The sequence below is a fragment of the Dendrobates tinctorius genome, unplaced genomic scaffold (assembly GCF_039654945.1).
Source record: "Dendrobates tinctorius isolate UK_male_01 unplaced genomic scaffold, ASM3965494v1 ptg000223l, whole genome shotgun sequence".
Lineage (NCBI taxonomy): Eukaryota > Metazoa > Chordata > Amphibia > Anura > Dendrobatidae > Dendrobates > Dendrobates tinctorius.
This window is the reverse complement of record NW_027361890.1, coordinates 3650662-3673343: the sequence shown is the minus strand read 5'-3', so window position 1 is coordinate 3673343 and position 22682 is coordinate 3650662. Positions and strand designations below refer to the sequence as shown.

Genomic DNA, 22682 nt, shown 5'->3' with positions numbered 1-22682 from the left:
GGACAGTGACATCTTGTGGCTTTCATTTAGTACTGTATTACACAGAGAAATTAACACTTGTTACCACAAAAAACATACTGCACACAATAATAACCATTACCATTTTGCCTCAACATCTTCTGGGGGGGAATAGAACTCAATGTCACCTGCTTAACCCAGCAGGAAGTACTGCGGTGTCTAAAAATCACTAAAATTGACAAATCCCCGGGCCCGGATGGGATACACCCCCGAGTACTGCAGGAATTAAGCACAGTCATAGATAGACCACTATTTTTAATCTTTAAGGATTCCATAATAACAGGGTCTGTACCACAAGACTGGCGTATAGCAAATGTGGTACAAATATTCAAAAAGGGGACAAAAACTGAACTTGGAAATTATAGGCCAGTAAGTTTAACCTCAACTGTAGATAAAATCCTGGAGGGTTTTCTAAGAGATACTATATTGGCGTATCTGGAGAAGAATAACCTCATGACCCAATATCAACGTGGGTTTACAAGGGACCGTTCCTGTCAGACTAATCTAATAAGCTTTTATGAAGAGGTAAGTTCCGGACTGGACCAAGGGAATGCAGTGGACGTGGTGTACATGGACTTTTCAAAAGCTTTTGATATGGTGCCACACAAAAGGTTGATACATAAAATGAGAACAATGGGGATAGGGGAAAATATGTGTAGGTGGATTAAGAGCTGGCTCAGGGATAGGAAACAAAGGGTGGTTATTAATGGAGCACACTCGGACTGGGTCACAGTTAGCAGTGGGGTACCACAGGGGTCAGTTTTGGGCCCGCTTCTTTTTAACATATTTATTAATGACCTTGTAGGGGGCATAGAGTGTAGAATTTCAATATTTGCAGATGACACTAAACTCTGCAGGGTAATCAGTACAGAGGAGGACAATTTTATATTACAGGAGGATTTATGTAAACTAGAAGCTTGGGCTGTTAAATGGCAAATGAGCTTTAATGGGGATAAATGTAAGGTCATGCACTTGGGTAGAACGAATAAGATGTATAAGTATGTGCTTAATTGTAAAACACTAGACAAAACTGTCACTGAAAAGGACCTGGGTGTATGGGAGGACGACAATCTCACATTTAGTGGCCAGTGTCAGGCAGCTGCTGCAAAGGCAAATAAAATAATGGGATGCAATAAAAGAGGCATAGATGCTCATGAGAACATAATTTTACCTCTATATGAGTCACTAGTGCGACCACACTTCGAATACTGTGTACAGTTCTTGTCTCCGGAGTATAAGATAGACATAGCTGAACTGGAGCGGGTGCAGAGAAGAGCGACCAAGGTTATTAGGGAACTAGGGGGTCTGCAATACCAAGACAGGTTATTACACTTGGGGTTATTTAGTTTGGAGAATCGAAGGCTTAGGGGTGATCTTATTACAATGTATAAATATATGCGGGGACAGTACAAAGATCTTTCTAATGATCTTTTTACTCTTAGACCTGTGACAGGGACAAGGGGGCATCCTCTACGTCTGGAGGAAAGAAGGTTTAAGCATACTCACAGATGCGGATTCTTTACTGTAAGAGCAGTGAGACTATGGAACTCTCTGCCATATGATGTTGTAATGAGTGATTCCCTACTAAAATTTAAGAAGAGACTGGATGCCTTTCTTGAAAAGTATAATATTAGAGGGTATATACACTAGTTTCCTTAATATTGCGTTGATCCAGGGAGCTAGTCTGATTGCCGTATGTGGAGTCGGGAAGGAATTTTTTTCCCCAATGTGAAGCTTACTGTTTGCCACATGGGGTTTTTTTTGCCTTCCTTTGGATCAACATGTTAGGGCAGGTTAGGACAGGATATGGGTTGAACTAGATGGACTTAAAGTCTCCCTTCAACCTTAATAACTATGTTACTATGTTACCCTCTTACACATCAATACATTTTAGCTGACTTCCTACTACTAAAGTTGCCATTTCTTTTCATGGAATAATACAATTATACTGTATGTCTTATGTCTCGCTGCCTTGATTTTCTCCCACTGTTGTTTTCCAGGGAGAAAATCTAATAGTAGAATATCTGTTAACTAATGGAGAACTGAAATTAAATTTACTGCCATCTGGGTACGTGTGGATCTTAAAACATATTAGCTTATACAGACGTGATCATCAATATCTTCTGTAAAGTTATTCATTAATGAGCATTCTAGCCTAGTCAATCCCATTTTTTATTTTGAAGTATTTTTGTAATGTTTAGTTACTTTTACAGATTGAGCATTTTAGAAGAGAAACTTTATTGTCATACAGACACTGTCTTCTCTGTTATGAGATTCCAAAATCCATTGCATATTGAGAAGTGTCATAGCTTTTTTGCATTGTGGCATTTTACTTGCAATGAAAGTGAGTGACGTTGCTTGCTTTTACTGTGCCACGTAATGCATATTAGAAACAGAAATTAGAAACAGAATTACTACAAGTCAATCTGTGATATATAATATTTTGTATTTTAGACATGAAGTTATACACACTTGGAAAAGTGAAATTGGAAATTCTGGTGATCTTGATGTAAGTAACAAAAGTAGGATGATTTCTCGACAAAATTCATGAGAACATTCATTATCTGTCCAGGTTAGGATTACTCCACTCCCCATTTCAAAAAAGCTTCTATAAGGTTTCCAAAGGTGGAGTTTTTTTCTGGCAAGCACTATTTTAATGTTTTTCCTCAATGTGTTCTTTTTTCTTTTAGTTTTACTTATTAAATGTTGAAAATCTTTGTGTTTTTACAGTACGAATACCTTAAATTGCTTATAACAAGACTAAACTACAAAACAATTTATCCTGCCATGAAAGGTAAGTTTACCGGAGCATTAAGGAGATTTTACTTTAAAAATACAATATTTTAAGGGTTTCTAATAAAGTTTGACTATTACAATTCCTTCCCTAGATTTGTCAACCCGTGTCAGAATACCGTTTGGGAATCTTTGCTCACAAGTAGTTGTGAAGTTGGTAAGAGCTATATTTGTTTCCTATGACTATAGATTCCAAATGAACATGCATTTTCATTAAACTTTGGATACAGTGTTAATAAAAATAACATAAACATAAAGTTAAGGTCAGTGTTCTGCTTTGGACAGTAAAGTTTTACCACCAAACTGGCCCAATCATGTTTATGCAGTGGGTGAAATAAGTATTTGATCCCTTGCTGATTTTTTAAGCTTGCCCACTGACAAAAACATGAACAGTCTATAATTTTAAGGGTAGGTTAATTTTAACATTGAGAGACAGAATATCAAAAATAAAATCCAGAAAATCACATTGTATAAATTATATACATTTATTTGCATTTTGCAGTAAGAAATAAGTATTAGATCCCTGTGGCAAACAAGACTTAATACTTGGTAGCAAAACTCTTGTTGGCAAGCACAGCAGTCAGACTATTTTGTAGTTTATGATGAGGTTTGCGCACATGTCAGGAGGAATTTTGGTCCACTCTTCTTTGCAGATCATCTTTAAATAATTAAGATTTTGAGGATCTTGCTTGGCAACTTGGAGCTTCAACTCCCTCCACAAGTTTTCTATGTGATTAAGGTCTTGAGACTGTGCTTCTTTTTGAGCCACTCCTTTTTTTGCCTTGGCTGTATGTTTTGAGTCATTGTCTTGCTGGAAGACCCAGCCACGACCCATTTTCAATGCCCTGGCAGAGGGAAGTAGGTTGTCCCTCAGGATTTTATGGTACATGGCTCCATCCATTCTCGCATTGATTCAGTGAATTAGTCCTGAGCCCTAAGCAGAGAAACCCCCCAAAACAATGTTTGCACCTTTATGCTTGACAGTGGGGACGATGTTCATTTGGGTCATAGGCAGCATTTCCCTTTCTCCAAACACAGCAAATTGAGTCAATGCCAAAGACCTCAATTTTTAATCGCATCTCACCACAGCATCTTCTCCCAATCACTCACAGAATCAACCAGGTGTTCACTGGCAAACTTCAGACGGGCTTACCCATGAGCCTTCTTGATCAGGTGAACCTTGCAGGCATTACAAGATTTTAAATCTTTATGTAATATAATGTGCTACCAATGGTTTTCTTGGTGACTGTGGTCCCAGCTGCCTTGAGATCATTAACAAGGTCCCCCTGTGTAGTTTTAGGCTGATCTCTCACCTTCCTCATGATCACCCCTCGAGGTGAGATTTTACATGGTGCCCCAGATCAATGTCAATTGACAATCATTATGTATTTCTTCTATTTTCTTACTATTGCACCAACAGTTGTCTTCTTCTCACCCAGCATCTTACTTATGGCTTTTTAGCCCATTCCAGCTTTATGCAGGTCTATGATCTTGATGATCTTGTCCCTGACATCGTTATAAAGCTCTTTGGTCTTGCCTATGTAGAGATACTCCTACTCTCATAAATGCTATGCACTTAGTACAAATCCTGCTCAAAATTACAAGCAGAGTCATCCATACACCCGTGAAGGCACTATCTGTAGTGCCTCATTCATTGTGGACAAAGTGTAGTTTTATTACTCCTACACTCATAAAAGCTCTGCACACAGTGCAAAGCCTGCAAATAATTACAGAAAGGGTCAACTATACACCCTTAAAGGCACCAACTGGAGTGTCTCAAAAAATGTAAGAAGTGTAGTTGTGGTATATCTACACAGGAAAACCAGGAAAAAATTCTAAGCAGGGTCATCCAGTCATTCATAGACCATAAAAGGCAACAACTGGCAGCCTCATTCAAATATTGAACTTTAAACCCCTTTGTACCCCAAGGTAGTTTGCACGGTAATGACTGGGCCAATTTTTATAATTCTGACCACTGTCATTTTATGAGGTAATAACTCTAGAATGCTTCAGCAGATCCCACTGATTCTGAGAAAAAAAAAAATGAACATTTAACTTTTTTTTTTTTCACAAAAATTTTACTTTAGACCGAATTTTTTGTTATTTTAGCAAGGGTAACAAGAAAAATGGATCCCGACTTTTTTTGGGCAATCTCTTCTGAGCATGCCAATACCCTAGATATAGGGGAAAACCACTGTTTGGGGGCATAGCAGAGCTTGGAAGAGAAGTAGCACAATTTGACTTTTTGAATGCAAAATTTGCTGGAACAATTATTGAAGACCACGCCCCATTTGGTGAGTCCCTGATGTGGCTAAACCCTGAAAATGCCCCATAAGTGACACTATTTTGGAAACTAGACCCTTCAGGTAACTTATCTAGATGTATGGTGAGCACATTGAAACCCCAGGTTCTTCACAGAGGTCTATAACTGAGCCATTAAAATAAAAAAAATGTTTTAGCCCAAACTTTTAGATTTTCATAAGAGTAACAGAAGAAATTGCACCATACAATTTGTTGTGAAATTTCTCCTGAGTTCTCTGATACCCCATATGATGAAGAAAACTACTGTTTATGTGCATGGGAGTACATGGAAGGGAAGGAGCGTCATTTGACTTTTTGAACACAAAATTTGCTGAAATCATTAGTGGACTCCATGTCCCATTTGCAGAGCCCCTGATGTGCCTAAACAGTGGAAACCCCATACAAGTGACCACATTTTGCGAACTAGACCCCTTATGGAATGTATTTAGATGTGTGGTGAGCACTTTGAATCCCCAGATGTTTCATAGAAGTTTATAATGTTGAGCCGTGAAAATTAAAAATCACATTTTCTCCACAAAAATGTTTACCCCAAATTTTGCATTTTCATAAGAGTAACAGGAGAAATTGCACTTTGTAATTTGTTGTGCATTTTCTCCTGAGCACACGATATCCAATATGTTAGGGGAAAATTACTTATTATGCACAGTGATAAACATAAATGACAGACCACAGGGCTGAGACAGAGTAACATCATATGTTATTTGTCAGTAAATTCAAATCATGGTAGAAACACTAATATCAGCCCATAATAGATCAGTGCAAGACACACTGCAAATAGACATAAGCAAAGAGGAGAAAAAAACAGTGCATAGATGTCCAAAATATGGTGAAAAGTCACAAAGCTTTTATTTAACAACACAGGTTAAAAATGGCACAATGGCAAGCAAAGGGTGACACAATTAGAAGCAGAGCTAAAAGGTACACAGTATCTATAGGGCCCTCATATCCAGAATCATATATTGTAACACCTGGTTATATGGATGGAAATAGTTAAATCTATTTATCTGATATTTAATTATAATGATCTAATGGCCACAGCACATAATAAATAGCAGGCCAGTTTATGGTACAATACGGGGTATAATCCCCAACCGGACAGCTATACTCAAGGAAGTCAAATTGCTTAGACCAAAAACTACACAGACACATACCAGGAGGGGAGGACACTGGACCCCAAGCTCTGAAAAACCCCGACGTATGTTTTGGAATAATCTTCCTTCCTCAGGGGGTGTGTCAGTGGGCCGCTAAGAGCGCTATATATAGGGGTCATTAAAACATAGCGCCAATCAGGTGGGGAGACGCAGCCAAACCCCCCCAAACTCCATAGCTGCCTAGGCTGGCGCTGACAGTGCACGGGGCCCCGTGACGTCAGACGCCAGACCACAGGCAGACGGAGGCAGAGCGGGAGGCGCGTCAACCCACGCATGCGCAGATGAACAGAGGACAACCGCGGCCATAATGGAAAAGGGCAACTAGCAGGGAAAAACGCCAGATCTATACAAAGCAATATGTGGCGCACAAAATTAGCAAAAAATGATAAAGTACCCAATGTGAGGGAACACAGAGGGGCATATATTGATGTGTAATGTCTAAAATAGACAATGGGGTAAGAAAATATAATAGAACTCGCACAATAGAAGAAAACATTACATGGCATAGCATACATAATTAAACACCATGCAAAAGCGCAAGTCCTAGGTAGGCAAAGGTATATCTATAAGAACAGCAAACAAGTAAAGTAGTAACATGGGTGAAAATACCTATAGCATAGACAGAAATATTAATGTCTATTCATGTACGATATATCGTGCTAGAAGGCATGGATTAGATAAATGCTAGCAACTCCAATACAGATGACACTTGGCCAAAATAAGAAATATATGCGAAAGTCACAATTATATAAATAAGTACATATATATATATATATATATATATATATATATATATATATATATATAAATCCTTCACTAAAGTTGAACACACATGATAATATCCCTAATACAGATGACACTTGGCTGTAATAAAGAGATATGTTCAAAAGTCCTAATTACACATATATATATATATATATATATATATATATATATATATATATAAGATTCTTCATTGGAAATGTGCACCAAGAGGTACATGGGACCTCCGGCACAACAATTCTCTCGATGAGGTAAGGATAAAGGACCACCAGTCTTCATCTTTCTTAGGAAAAAAATGTCCATCAAGTCCATCAGGAAAACCGAACAACCGCAACTCAGCCATGGAAAAAGTGCCAGACATTAAACTGAAATAAAAACAATAATTAAAACCAATGACACAAATTGTGACACCCAAACGACAGCAACAGAGGAGGAGCATGGAAAAAATATTTTTTTATAAAAAGTGAACAAACGACAGACACTCATTTAAACCGTGTGGATGGACCGTTTTTAATTTCCAGATCCACCTCGCTTCCAATTTACCCAGTCTCTTGGATAAACCCCCACCACGGATGTCTATTCTCAGAGCCTCAATACCACATACCTTAAATAAGGTTGAATCACACTTATAGTGATCTTTGAAGTGTCTGGGAATAGTCCTCAAAGTTGAGTCGTCCATGTGGCCCTGTGCTGCCTGAATCCCCAACACATGCTCTCTTACCCAGACCTTTAGTTGGCGTGTAGTTAGGCCCACATAAATAAGGTCACAAGGACACGTTGCATAATACACAACGTACCTTGTTGTGCATGTAATGCGCTGTCTGATGGTGAAAACTTGACCACCATCTGAGTTGCTGAAATTATCACAGCGAAGAATGTTGGGGCAAGCAACACAGTGGCTACATGGAACACAACCAGCCCTGGGGCCTGGGGTTGAAACCATCCAAGAATGTGGGTTTTTGACCTCCAGAATAGTGACTTGAGACCAAATGGTCTCTCAAATTTTTCTCCCATCGAAACGCCATAGACGTTCTCTCTGTGATAAATTTATTGATGACTGGATCAATACGGAGGATGGGCCATGCCTTTTGTAGGGCAGATCGAACAGCGTTGGATCTAGAATTAAAGGTGGTAACAAACCTCACTAGCTGTTTCCCCCTAGATACCTCAGGTGACCAAGGTTTATACAATAAGTCCTGTCTGGAGGCATGCTTTGCCCGATTAAATGCTCTCTTAACAGATTTACGACTGTATCCACGATCCAAAAAGCGTTGACGAAGCTCTTCCGCACGATGAAAAAAAGTTTCATCCGTAGAGCAGATACGACGTAGTCGTAAAAACTGTCAATGGGGACTGCTTTGATAACATGCTCCGGATGTGACGATGTAACGTGAAGCAAGGAATTTGTAGCTGTAGTTTTTCTGAAGATGTCAGTCTGCAGAAACCCGGCAGGGTCCCTCCTTACCGTAATGTCCAGAAAATCCAAAACATTTGGATTATATACAAACGTAAGATGAATGTTACGATCGTTGTTGTTTACACTGGATACAAGCTGCTCAAGGTCGACAGGCGTGCCCTGCCAGATGAAGAAGACGTCATCAATGTACCGTGTCCAAAAAGGGACACGGCACACTGACACGCCCTCATCAGACAAAAAGATCCCTCTCCCACAGCCCCAGAAAGAGACCAGCATAGGTGGGCACAAAGGCCGCCCCCATTTCGGTACCCTGGAGCTGCAGGTAGAAGGACCCCTTGAACACAAAAAAATTGTGTGTGAAGGTGAACTCTAATAGTTCCAGCAGAAGGTCCCTCAGGCCCAATGACAGGCCAGATGTATTGAGAAAAAAATCTCACAGCTCTCAGACCATCAGTATGTCTAATATTAGTATAGAGGGACTCCACATCTGCTGAAACTAGAAGAGTATCACCCTCAAGGCAAAGCCCGTCGACCCTGCGCAGCAAATCTCCAGTGTCACGGAGGAAGGAAGGGAGGCTGGTCACAAGAGGCTGTAGATGATAATCTATTCATCTATTAATGTTCTCCAGAAAGTTGCCCCGTCCAGATACAATAGGTCACCCGGGTGGCACAGAGATGCCCTTATGTATCTTTGGGAGTAAGTATAGTGTAGGGATCGTTGGTTCTGGGACTAATAGTGCTGAAAATAATGACTTGGTGATAATGCCATCCTGTAGAGATCTTTTCAAAATAGTCTCCAGCTGAGAAGAATATGCTGAGAGGGGGTTATATGTCAGCCTCCTGTAACAGGTCTTGTCATTTAATTGACGAAATGCCTCCCTCTCGTACATCTCAACTGGCCACAGGATGACATTACCACCCTTGTCAGCCGGTTTAATAAGCACACCCGGCAATTTTTGTAAAACTCCCAATCTACATCTTTCCTCCCTTGTAAGATTATCCCCGACAATAAAGCTGGGGATTTTGTACAACTCCTTCGTAGCCACCCGGATGAACATATCGATGTTAGCACATGAAGACAAAGATGGAAATTTGGTAGATCGTGGGCGAATTGAGGGAGGAATCTTACCTCCATCAGGGCAATTTTCCGAAGAGAGTTTTAACTACTTCCATCCTTATTACCAGGTGTTACAATATATGATTCTGGGTATGAGGGCCCTATAGTGTACCTTTTAGCTCTGCTTCTTATTGTGTCACCCTTTGCTTGCCATTGTGCCATTTTTAACCTGTGTTATTAAATAAAAGCTTTGTGACTTTTCACCATATTTTGGACATCTATACACTGGTTTTTCTCCTCTTTGCTTATTATTATGCACAGTGCAAAGCTCAGAAGGGAAGAAGCACTATATTGGAGTTCAGATTTTGCTGGAATGTTTTGAGGGTGCCATGTCACATTGGCAGAGCCCCTGAGGTGCCAGAACAACAGAAACCCTCCATTTTACAAACTACAACCCCCAATGAATTCATCTAGGGGTGCAATGATAACATTGACACCACATGTGCCTCACAGAATTTTATATCTTTGAGCAGTGAATTGCATTTTTACCACTAAAATGTTGTTTCAGCCCCAAGTTTTACATTTTTCTACTGACTAATAAGAGAAATTTTTACAACAAAATGAGGTCCATTTTTTCCTGAGTGCACCAATACCCTGCATGTAATCTGGAAGTACTTTTCAGGCACAGTGCAAAACTCAGAAGGGAAGGAGCACAATATTATAGTACAGATTCTACTGTTGTGGTTTGCAGGTGCCATGACCCACTGGGAGAGAGTGACCCCATTTTAAAAACTAAACCTCTCAACAAATTCATCTAGGGGTGCAGTGATCATATTGAGTCCATATTGGGTGTGTCACATAATTTTATATCATTGTGCGGTGAAGAAAACATTATTGCAGTTTTAACACCAAAATTTTGTTTTAGCCCCAGATATTATATTTTCACACAATAAGTGGGTAAAAATTTCTCCAAATGTGTCCCACAATTTCTACTAAACGTGGCAATACCCTATATGTGGCTCTACAGTACTGCTTAGCCACACGGTGAGGCTCAGGAGGGACGGAGCTCTATTTGCCTTCTGGAGTGCAGATTTTGCTAGAATAGTTTGTGGACTCCATATACAGAACTCCTAAGCATTAGAAGAGAAGAATCCCTTCAAGTGACCCCATTTTGAAAATTGTACCCCTTTGGGAACTTATCTACAGGTGTAGTGATGATTTTGATGCCTGGGTGCTTTCTAGAAACAAGTAGCAGTGGATGTTGTAAAGACGAGTACGTTGTAGTGTCCAGTACCTTTGAGTGACCAGCACATTATGCCCACCTCATGCTTCTGGAGATATGCACCCATAAATTAGGAGGGCTCTCATAGCTACAGAAATGCCAAATACATGGATGCTATATGTGGTTTAGGCACACTGGGGCTCAGAAGGGAGGGGGGGATTTGGATTTAGGAGCACAGAATTTGCTGAATTTCTTTTGGAGGGTGAGGAGCCATTTCGTTTTTCCAGAGGCTTTGTACTACCAGTAACGTGGAAGCCCCCTATATTTCCATTCAAATGAAACCCCTGAGGAATCCATTCACTATAATGCAGCAGTAGAGTTACTCTGGACTCTTATCTCTGTTAAACTGTGTACTTCTTTTCAGAAGAGCACAAAACTGGCCAACTGCACTTTTATGCACATCTAAAAAGATGGACTCACCGTATCATAGGCCAGACGGCATCCATAGTGACTCCATATGCTTCATTATAGGGAATCTTCCGCCTGGGTTTTTGTTTGAATCACATATTTCAGAAATTTACACAGAAACCCTGATGTAAGCGCTCATCAGGATAAATGTGCGCCAAGCCTTACTGCGACCTTTGGAAGGCAGAATAAATACCATTGTGAACAAATAAACAGCAGGTGAAGAATTTATATTATTTATTTTTTACAACATTCCTCGTGTGTTTTAAGTGATTAGGTGACTATTCTTCATGTTCTTTGAGTTATATGTTTGGCAGTTGTCAAACACTAATTTTTTTTTCTCCAAATTTTTACTTCCCAATATTTTGGGAGCTATAATTTTTCCATATTTCGGTCAACAGAGTCATGTGAGAGCTTGTTTTTTGCGGGACGAATTGACTTTAATAAATTAAGTAGATAATTCCAGTAACCGCGTTGGTAAGGGTATTCCTGGACATGTGCTGGTACAAGTTGGAGCCGCCACAATGGGAGAAACAATAGTGGCTGGGGAATGAACACCGAAGGACCAAATTTGTACACCTGCAGCTGGACAATTTTTGTTTTTTTCATTTCAAACCAGTGAAATGTCACACAAACCAAACTCTACAGTCTACAGTATATGACAGTAGTCAATTTTTGTACAAACAACTGTAGCAGGCCAATTTAGGTTTTTATTTCAAACCAATGAAATTAAACATAAACCAAGTTCTAGAGTATATGTGGCAATAGACAATTTTTAACCAACAAAATTTCTACATCTCAAGCCAATTTTGTTTTTTTTTTTAGTTCAAACCAATGAAATTTCACAGTATTTATGAAAATAGTCAATTTTTGGAACAAAAATATTTTGTAAACTGTACCATACCAAGCGGTTTTTAAAAATTTTAATCCACTGTAATTTTACACAAAGCATGCTAAACTGTATGTATGACTAATTCAATCCATAAAACATTTTGGAATTTTTTGGGGAGTTTTATATACCACCATAATGTAACAAGAATTGCATAGAACTGTATGGATGAATAATTGAATCCATAAGATTTTTTCAAAGGTTTTTTTTAGTTTTACATACCACAGTAATGTAACACAAATCACATATTACACTATGGACAAATCTAATCCTGAAGAAATTTGGAACGTAAGTATTTTGAAAGTGTAATCAGAAAAAAAATCCATAAAAAATCATTTGAAAGGTAACTCACCAAACCCTGACTAATGCACTGGCAGGACGCAGCAGAACCCCATTGATAAAGGTTTAGGCAGCACAGGTGCATTCCACTGATGAGGACAGCCAGTAACCATTTGTGGTCCGGCTGCCCAGTGGAAATGCACACAGATGAGGCTTGCATAAGGCATAAGTCACACTGATAAATGTGATGCAAAAGTGTCTGAGCAGCCTATTGATCACGCCCATAGTATTAGCAGGCGGGCTGCTCTGCACTATAGATACATGCAACACACAAGGAACCAAGCCAAATATAAAGGGTTCTGGCTGCATCCTGCTGAAAAGTGCAAAAAAGATAAATAGATATGGGGTATTGGTTACTATTTTGGCCAAAGCAGATAAGCTCACAACCCAACGTCAAGGGTCCCCAGATATTGTGAGTCCCTAACACTAAATATAAACAAACACTAATCAGAAAAAAATCCATAAAAAATCATTTGAAAGGTAACTCACCAAACCCTGACTGATGCACTGGCAGGATGCAGCAGAACCCCATTGATAAAGGTTTAGGCAGCACAGGTGCATTCCACTCATGAGGACAGCCAGTAACCATTTGTGGTCCGGCTGCCCAGTGGAAATGCACACAAATGAGGCTTGCATAAGGCATAAGTCACACTGATAAATGTGATGCAAAAGTGTCTGAGCAGCCTAATGATCACGCCCATAGTATTAGCAGGCGGGCTGCTCTGCACTATAGATACATGCAACACACAAGGAACCAAGCCAAATATAAAGGGTTCTGGCTGCGTCCTGCTGAAAAGTGCAAAAAAGATAAATAGATATGGGGTATTGGTTACTATTTTGGCCAAAGCAGATAAGCTCACAACCCAACGTCAAGGGTCCCCAGATATTGTGAGTCCCTAACACTAAAATAAACACTAATCAGAAAAAAATCCATAAAAAACTGGGCAGCCGGACCACAAATGGTTACTGGCTGTCCTCATCAGTGGAATGCACCTGTGCTGCCTAAACCTTTATCAATGGGGTTCTGCTGCGTCCTGCCAGTGCATCAGTCAGGCTGGTTTCACATTCGCGCTTTTTAAGCGCACGCACGGCCGGGGGTAGCTCCGCCCCCGAGCCGGCTCTCTGCCCGGCGTGCCCGCCCCTTCCTTGTAGCGCCGCCTCCTAGCGCACAGCGGCGCCTGCGATCGGCGCACCCTATCTTTAGCATAGGGTGCGCAGATCGTGCGCAGGCCGTGCGCTAGTTGCGCTTTGACCTGCGCTGCGCACTTTTGACGGTGCACCGTGCGTGCCAAAATCAAACTTTTCGGATTTTGGCGCGCACGGCGCACCGTCAAAAGTGCGCAGCGCAGGTCAAAGCGCAACTAGCGCACGGCCTGCGCACGATCTGCGCACCCTATGCTAAAGATAGGGTGCGCCGATCGCAGGCGCCGCTGTGCGCTAGGAGGCGGCGCTACAAGGAAGGGGCGGGCACGCCGGGCAGAGAGCCGGCTCGGGGGAGGAGCTACCCCCGGCCGTGCGTGCGCTTAAAAAGCGCGAATGTGAAACCAGCCTCAGGGTTTGGTGAGTTACCTTTCAAATGATTTTTTATGGATTTTTTTCTGATTAGTGTTTGTTTATATTTAGTGTTAGGGACGCACAATATCTGGGGACCCTTGACGTTGGGTTGTGAGCTTATCTGCTTTGGCCAAAATAGTAACCAATACCCCATATCTATTTATCTTTTTTGCACTTTTCAGCAGGACACAGCCAGAACCCTTTATATTTGGCTTGGTTCCTTGTGTGGTATCCTGCATATTGCGTGTCCGCTAGCATTTCTCCAACACTGGTAATGGCTTGCCTCCTTATCTCTTCCGACCAGCTTAGGCCCCACAGTCCACTCACTGGTTGCTGGATCCTGGCTCTCCAGTCTGCAGTTCGCAAGAACCCCAGCAGTGAAGGCTGCAACCAGGGTTTGGATCTTGGTAGTTCTGGGAAAGCAGCTGGTTTCAAACCACCGGCTACTGTCACCTCCACTGTTGCACCAGCTTGGTTTGGCTCTGATATTCCTTGAGTTCTTCCCTCGGGAGTCTCGCTGGATTCTGCAATCTTTGTCACCTTCTCACCCAATAATCATGTTGCACTGTATGGATTACTAATTAAATCTAGAAAAAAATTGAACTCTTTTTTTGGAGAATAATCTCACTGAAATTTACCCCAAATCACGTAATATTCTATAGATGAATAATTTAATGCTGAAACATTTTTTAACGCTTTTATGGAGGGTTTTAATATGTACTCCAGAGTATGTAATACTCTATGCATGAGTAATTGAATACTGAAAAAAATTTTAATTGCTTTTTTGGATAGTTATATTCCACGGAAATGTACCCCAGAATACACAATACTCTATAAATGAATACTGAAATAATTTTTAATGCTTTTTTTTTGGAGGTTTACATTCCACCTAAATGTATGCTAAAGCACTTAATACTCTATGTATCAGTAATTGAATACTGAAAAAATTGTCAACACATTTTTGAAGTTTTACATACCATCATAATGTACCCCAGAACACGTAATACTCTATGGATTATTAATTGAATACTAAAAAATGTTTAATGCTTTTTTGGAGAGTAATGTGCCAAAGTAATGTCACCCCAGAGGACAAAATACTCTTTGAATGAGTAAGTGAATACATAAAAAATGCAATTGCCTTTTTGGAAGATTATATAACCCAGAAATATACCCCAGAGGACATAATACTCTATGGGCGAATAACTGAATACTGAAAAAATTTTGACCGCGTGTTTGGAGCATTACATAACAAAGAATTGTACTCCAGAGGACGAAATACTCTATGGATTAGTAAGTGAATTCATAAAAAATGTTATTCCTTTTTTGGGGGGTTATATAATACAGACATATACCCCAGAGGAAGTAGCACTCTATAGATCAGTAATTGAAAACTAAAAAACTTTTTAAATGCTTTTTTGGAGGGTTATATACCACTGCAAATAACCCCAGAGCACATAATACAACTTTCTAGGCAAGTGTTCTGTCTCTACTGCCCGATAGTTGAATGAGATGTGATGATGGGTCCCAAACTCTTCTATGGAACCCCATTTCCGCTTCCGATCAAACTTAACAACCTCCCCCAGGATGCCAACTTTTGTTATCTTGCAGCTAGCGGGTCAGATAGCATTTCTACAGCCCCGATGTTGGATCACCTTCTTGTCTTTTCTGACTAGCCCAGGCCCAGCAGTCCGCTTACAGTTCCTGGATCCTGGCTCTTCGGTTTGCAGTCCGCAAGAACCCCAAATGTGAAAGCTGCAGGCTGGGTTCGGGCCTTAGTGGTTCCAGGAAAGTGACCTGTTCCGGACCACAGGCTCCTGCCTCCTCTGCTGTTGCACCAGCTTGGTTTGGCACTGAAATTCCTCCAGTCATTCCCTTGGGAGTCTTGCATGATTCTGCTATCTTTGGCACTCACTATACATGTTACACTGTATGTATGACTAAATGAATCCAGAAATTTTTTTTAACTCTTTTTTGCAGTTATATGTCACAAAAATATACCCTAGAGCATGTAATGCTGAATGAATGAGTAAATGAACACAGAAATTTTTTTTCAATACTTTTTTGGACTGTTATATGCCACTGAAATGTACCCCAGAGCGCAGAATATTCTATAAATGAGTAAGTGAATACAGTAAAATGTTTCAACGCTTTTTTTAGAGTGCAATGTAGCACTGAAATCTTCCACAGACCACGCAATAGTATATGAATAAGTAATTGAAAACAGAAAAATGTTTCAAAGTTTTTTGGACTGTTAAGTAACACTAAAATGTACCGAAGACCATGTGATATTATATGGATGAGTAAGTGAATACAGAAAAGTGTTTCAATGTTTTTGGACTGTTATATAACATAAAAATGTACCACAGACCATATAATAGTATATGGATGAGTAATTGAATACAGAAAAATGTTTCAATGCTTTTTTGAAGTGCTATATAACACAGAAATGTTCCACAAACCACCTAATACTCTATGGATGAATATGTAGTCAATGTTTTCACCCTAGAAAATAAAAAATGTGGTAAACTGACACAGCTATATGCTTAGCAATGGATTGCAAAGCCCTAATCCCTGCCTAGAGACTGTATTCAGCCACTCTCCCTGCTCCTGCAACTCTCTTCTTCCCTAGGCTAAGTCCAGATTGTACTACCAAGAACACAGAGCATATCACCACAAGAATATTATCATAAAAAATGACACATTTATTTCACAATAAATAATGATAACAAGTAAATGCAAATCACAGAGTAATCATTTCAAAACCAGAGAAGTTTGACTATGGTTAAGGGTAAACCATATTTAAAGACTGACCATCCTGCCCCCCGAGGAAGTTGACACGAAACGCACGTAGGTGCAAGTGTTCAACCCCATGGACGCTGATATGGTAAGAACCTATTCCTGGAACCATATTGCCTTCAGGTTGTTTGGCTGTATTAGCTAAATGGTCACTGACCAGTGATAATCTCTATGATTATACTCTAGCTAGTAGCAATGTGGCCCACTTTATTCATGTCTCTATGCACCATGTTCCAAATTATTATGCAAATTGGTTTTAAGTGTTATAGCGTTTTTGTTTTCAGTGAAACCCATTGATGGTATTGTGTCTCAGGGTTCTTTGGATCACTGAAATCAATCGCAGATACCTGTGATAATTAGATTGCCATGTGAGCCCAATAAAAGAAAAACTGGATGTTCCACACTATTAAGCAGGCCAGAGTTTTCAAGAAACATACGAAATAAAAAGGATCTCTCTGCTGCTGAAAAGCATCAAATAATGCAATGCCTTGGTCAAGGGAAGAAAACATTAGATATTTCCCAAAAACTTAAGCGTGATCATCGTACTGTTAAGAGATTTGTGGCTGATTCTGAGCACAGATATGTTCGTGCTGATAAAGGCAGAATGAGGAAGGTTTCTGCCAGGCAAGTTCATCGGATTAAGAGAGCAGCTGCTAAAAAGCCATTACCAACCAGCAAACTGATATTTGAAGCTGCTGGTGCCTCTGGAGTCCCTCGAACCTCAAGGTGTAGGATCCTTCAATGGCTTGCTGTGGTGCATAAACCTACTATTCGGCCACCTCTAAACAGTGCTCACAAGCAGAAACGGTTGCAGTGGGCCCAGACATACATGAAGACTAATTCTCAAACAGTCTTGTTTACTGATGAGTGTCAAGCAACCCTGGATGGTCCAGATGGATGGAGTAGTGGATGATTGGTGGATGGCCACCATGTCCCAACAAGGCTGCAACGTCAGCAAGGAGGTGGAGGAGTCATGTTTTGGGTCAGAATCATGGGGAAACAGCTGGTAGGGCCCTTTAAGGTTCCTGAAGGTGTGAAAAGTACCTCTGCACAGTATGTAGAGTTTCTGACTGACAACTTTTTACCATGGTACAAAAAGCAGAAATGTGCCTTCGGGAGCAAAATCATCTTCATGTATGACCATGCACCATCTCATGCTGCAAAGAATACCTCTGAGTCATTGGCTGCTATGGGCATAAAAGGATATAAACTCATGGTGTGGCCACCATCTTCCCCTGACCTCAACCCTATAGAGAACCTTTGGAGTATCATCAAGCAAAAGATCTATGAGGGTGGGAGGCAGTTCACATCAAAACAGCAGCTCTGGGAGGCTATTCTGACATTATGCAAAGAAATCCAAGCAGAAACTCTCCAAAAACTCACAAGTTCAATGGATGCAAGAATTGTGAAGGTGATATCAAAGAAGGGTTCCTATGTTAACATGTAACTTGGCCTGTTAGGATGTTTTGGAGTTAAACAGCTTTTTTATTCAGTGAATGTGACCTCCTAATGCTGCAAATTCCACAAATGAGCATTTTCAGTTCTTTCAAACATATCAAATGTTTAGAAATTCTACTGTGCCTAATAATTTGTGCATTTTGAATTTTTATTCATTTTGGAGATTATACTGTTATCCTTGGGAGGTTTCTTCAATAAAATTCGATGTATACTCTAACAGGTGATGACTTTTATTAGACTGACTGTCATTTGTACCAACTATTTAGGAAAATCAGAGAAAAATATAATTTGCATAATAATTTGGAACATGGGGTAGTTTGGATTTAAACCTAGTGCACTGTCATTTCACATTGTGTATCCAAATAGTTTTTCTTGGTTCTGTGAGAGAATTCTCTGCCCATGTTTGTGCTTATGGGGGTCACACTTAATCTTTTAATATGGTGCACCCTTAACCGTAGTCAAACTTCTCTGCTTTTGAAATGATTACTCTGTGATTTGCATTTACTTGTTGTCATTATTTATTGCGAAATAAAAATTGTCATTTTTATGATAATATTCTTGTGGTAATATGCTCTGTGTACTTGGTAGCATAATGTTGATTTTGAGCTCTATTGGATACTATCCGTGCTATTCCTAGCTGACGACCTTGGGACTATTCTTTTTACAATAATCTGGTATCTGTATTTGAGATTGTATTTTTTTTTTTTTAAGTGCAGATTGTATCTGATACAAAAAGCAAAGCACAAGATTAGCCCTTATACTCGTTATGCTGTACACACACAGGCCTGGACAACACTCCCTACAGTCATTTTTGAAGGTCAGAGAGCTGTACAGTACAATGGCGTTAGTGTGCCGAGCCTGGCGGCGCCTGTCCTTTTATAGCACCTGATGATGCCAGCCAATCACAGTAATGCCACTACCAAGATGACTACATCATTATAGCGATGTACAGGCATTCTCTGTATTCTCATTAGCTGTGTAACACTCACCAAGCATGCGAGGCGGGATTTAAGTTTGAAATCGAGCACAGCTAATCGTCTAATGCTCGCCGAGTAACGAGCACATTCTAGCACCCAGATACTTGAGTGATACTCTAGTATCACCAAGCACGTTCACCAATCCCTAGTAAGTATATGAATAATTCAGTACATGCAAATGCATATACAGTAGTGAGTTCCACAGTAAAGGGTATATAGATAGTCTGCATAAGATAGTGAGTCTGTCAAGCTTACAAGACAAATTATAAGTCCTACTGCTTACATATGATGCAACTGGTTTCTGCGTGACCCTGCCACACATAAATAAAGCATGCTATACCATACTATTGGAAAAGGGAAAAGAGAACAAAAGATTGTGAATATAAATTAGGATGTAACTTTTATTCATATTTGATTAAAACTGTTTGAGTGTTCCTTTTTGTTTTTTATAAATTTTAATTATTACATAAAGTCTCCTATGCCTCGATAATGCTTAGCTACTTTATTATAAAGTCTCATCCTAGGTTCGCAATAGGGTGGGGGAAAAGACATTAAAAGGGTTGTGCCCTATTCCAACAACCCTTTCTCAATGACTAGGTTAACACTTATATGTACCTCAGGTGCCAGTGTTTTTCCATTTATGTCAGCAATTAAGTTTTTGTGGCTCCTGTGACATTAATAGGTCAAACAATTCCTGCAATCAATCATCAGATACATCATTCTCCACTTCTTCAGACAAATCAGACATCCGGAGGAAACAGCCTCAGCTCTCACTTCCTCTGGATGTCAGTTAATAAGGAGCAAAAAAGCATAAATTATTGCAATATCTATACATATGCTGGATGGTTTTATAACACACCAGCTAAAAGGTGTTACACGTTTCCATAAACCAGTCAAGCTTTTAAACTCCCTTTTTATTACATTAAGGTGTTCTATTTTTCTTGCAGGAAACTGTTGAGATTCTTCTATAAGAAAGAAAACGAGCAGTTGGCTGATTTTGGACTTCATAATAACAGAACTACTGAAAAATTACAAGTAAAATGATGGATTAATGCATTCATTATGTGTTGATGATTTTACTGAAAATACAACAGTGCAACAACAATTCTAAGTTTTTGTGTATGTTATTAGTGTCCATAGCATGTTCAATAGTGGGCTGAATGCTAATGTTCTCTTTAAAATGAATTGGTCAGTTGTGTGGTTCAGTGTGGAGGAATCTCAGTTTCTCTAGCTTTGGGTCAGTAATACTGATTAGTGATGGGTGAGCACTAAAATGCTTGGGTGTGAAGCGATGGCCAGGGATACCACCACCGTGCAGAGAGACTACGGTACACAAGATGAGGTGCAAACAGCAAAGGGTAAATTTATTGAAAGGCAAGGAATATAGTGATAGGAAGGAGTAAACAGGGTTATGCAATGACAAAAGACAATTTACAAGAGTGATATTCTTTAGCTGGGCCATCAAATAGCATGGTGCTCCAATTATCACAGAACAATATATTTCCCAACAGGCAAAACAACACAGTAAATGCAGTATGATGCTACTCTAACTATAGTCTACCTGGCCTCTGCTACACAGGCCACACGGCTGCCGTGCTCTGTCTATTGTGGCCTATCCTAGGCTCTAACATGTGCACATACAGGGTTAAACTCACAGTAATGTTGGAGACTAAGTCTGGTCCCGGGGGCCCCCTGCAGTCCTATACGATGGTGCGCACGTCTCTCCAGAAGCGCTGTGAAACATTGTCCTTTCCTTGCTTGACAGTCCTGGAGATGCTCCTGGAAACTAGAGTCCTTTCTTGTTTTTCTTCGTGGCTCCTCCCAGTAACACAGGACAGCCACCTTTATTATCCCCAGAAGAGTCTACACAATCTCAAAAGTTCAGTCAGCCTCAAGCCATCTGTCTTCTTCTCACAGCTGCAGGCACACAAGCCACTGCAGCGTCTACAGCTCAGAATCTGCACATAGGAGCCAAACCCCTCCTCTCACCAGTCTTTGCAGAACAACACACTGTCTTTTGCAGGGGATACAGAATGTACCATTACACCAGCCAATGGGTGTGCTGTCTCTTAAAGTGGCAGCGTGTCTCTTGCTGTCCATATCAACACCACCCCCTTACATGCCTCCTACTTAAAGATGGTCGTCCTCGGCCAGCACAGTATCAAGATTGCAGTGTGATGAAGAAACTTGCAATGCGAAATAGCATCTATAGGGGAGGCGACACAAGCGGTAAAACAGACAGAGAACACTGTTCTACATATCGGACTGGTGGAACCCCTGCAGTAGACCTCTGGGATCACAGGAGCTCTTGACTATCTTCCAGGGGAACTCTTGCTGCAGGAGTCATAGTAGGCTCTTTTCGGGATTCGTCATCACGTGACGGAACTGGTACATCCAAAAGATTACCTTCTCTGTCTGGCTGAGGACCCCCAACGGTTCAGGTGCGGTCCACCATTCATCATTGATTTCACTAGCAGACAAAGGTTCAGGAAGTGGAGCAGTGCCTTCAGGCGGCAATGGTACAGAATGGGCCTCAGACCGGCATGGCCGCAGCATATTTCTGTGCAGTAACCCACGTGCAGATTTCCCACTCTCAACCTGCACCTTGTAGACCGGGCCGTCAGCATACACTCGCTGGAGTATCCTGTAAGGCTGTACTTCCCATCTCTCACTTAGTTTACCCTTGGGGTGTCTCTCTCTGACTAATACTCAGTTCCCAGGCTGGAGCAGTATCTCTTGAATTGGTTTATGGCCAATATGTTATTTTTCCTGCAGCTGTTGACCCACCAACTGCCGTATCGTTTGCAATCATTGCCGATGTTCTTTCACCCATGAAGTGACAGTTTGCTTCATCAGCTCCTCTGGCTGTTCCAACTTCAACTCAATGATCTCTCGTCCAGCTCTTCCAAACAGCAGTAGATATGGGGTGTAACCCGTGGTGGAGTGGACCCGATTGTTGTAGGTCCAGACCAACTCTGGCAGGAATTCTGGCCAGCATGCCTTCTTATCCTCCTCCAATGTCCTCAGCATTTGAAGTAAGGTTCGGTTGAAGAGTTCACATGCTCCATTGCCTTGAGGATGGTAAGGGGTGGTCTGGGACCCCTCGATGCCATTCAAACGATACAGTTCTTCCATCACCTTACCTTGGAAATATGCACCTTGGTCAGAGTGGATGCGCTTTGGGCACCCATACACTCGGATGAAGTCTTGACAGATGGCCCACGCCGCTGACTCGGCAGTCTGATCTCTAGTCGGGGTGACTACTGCAAGCTTAGAGAAATGGTTGGACATCCCCAAACAGTACTGTAGCCCTCGGGCTGAGTGACCCACGAGGAGATAGTTGATCATCAAGACTTCTAGCGGTTCCTTAGTTTGTATGGTCTGGATGGGTTCCCTTTGTTCAGTACTCGTAATGAGGTCGCATACCCGACATTGCCGGCAAACCTCCTCCACCACAGACTC

General features: G+C 40.8%; 1 protein-coding gene across 1 annotated transcript in view; it reads left to right on the top strand.

Moving 5' to 3' along the window:
* The window catches only part of LOC141059050 (uncharacterized), a 144810-nt gene extending 124498 nt beyond the window's left edge, over positions 1 to 20312 (top strand). Inside the window, exons 12-16 of the mRNA XM_073555259.1 lie at positions 2019 to 2086; positions 2473 to 2527; positions 2749 to 2812; positions 2907 to 2968; positions 20168 to 20312. Of these exons, the coding sequence (XP_073411360.1) occupies positions 2019 to 2086; positions 2473 to 2527; positions 2749 to 2812; positions 2907 to 2968; positions 20168 to 20191 (273 nt within the window). The 3' untranslated portion in view covers positions 20192 to 20312. The remainder of the gene's footprint in view (positions 1 to 2018; positions 2087 to 2472; positions 2528 to 2748; positions 2813 to 2906; positions 2969 to 20167) is intronic.
* Positions 20313 to 22682: the final 2370 nt, after the last annotated feature.